The sequence below is a fragment of the Penaeus monodon genome, chromosome 22 (assembly GCF_015228065.2).
Source record: "Penaeus monodon isolate SGIC_2016 chromosome 22, NSTDA_Pmon_1, whole genome shotgun sequence".
Taxonomy (NCBI): Eukaryota; Metazoa; Arthropoda; class Malacostraca; order Decapoda; family Penaeidae; genus Penaeus; species Penaeus monodon.
The window spans coordinates 37,858,114-37,858,720 of NC_051407.1; the positions used below are offsets into that span (position 1 = coordinate 37,858,114).

The following is a 607-nucleotide window of genomic DNA, read 5'->3' on the forward strand; positions in this document are numbered from 1 at the left end:
AAAGCAGTACTTGTCAATGTGAATGTACAGACTTACAATACACCAGAAACTGTGGAATTTTGAGTAATTATTATATAATAGGGTTCTTGATATAAATGATATCAAAGAAGTCATCAACTACCGTGACCTCCTAACCAAAGTGAAAAATCCGATGTCTGCAATTACCTGCGGTTCCTAACAACGCCTCATGTCAAAACGTCCTCCGCTTCCAGTTACAGAATGCTCAGGATTTCGTGCCTCGGGCTTTATGGTGGCCCTGGGAGATTCTCCACACACACTTAAGTGGCGATCTGAAGACAACGCTTCGTTGACACTCAGAGGCCCGGGACTGCCGTGGGTCGGGGAGAAGCTGAACGCGCCCTCGGTCGCCTGGCACGAAATCGTCACAACAGGCGGTCGTGAGTCTTTCGTTTGGAGTTTTTTTTCGCGGTTCTGAACAGGGAACGATTTCCCTAATACTAATTCTTTTTAGGCTTAACCTTAATCCCAGCTTCATCTCCGAGGAGAGGAGAAATGAGGAGTTATTTTTCGGTATATATATTTGAAATTAAGGTGGCTGTGTAGACTTGAATGCCTATTGTTTAGGAGTCGATCTTAAATGATGATG

General features: G+C 44.3%; 1 protein-coding gene across 1 annotated transcript in view; it reads left to right on the forward strand.

Annotated features, from left to right (window-relative positions):
• Positions 1 to 607, forward strand: part of LOC119587429 — a gene marked incomplete at its 3' end in the record, with an annotated part of 30,623 nt that overhangs the window by 21,872 nt on the left and 8,144 nt on the right. The window contains 1 exon segment of the mRNA XM_037936159.1: positions 213 to 398. Coding sequence (XP_037792087.1) covers positions 213 to 398 — 186 coding nt within the window.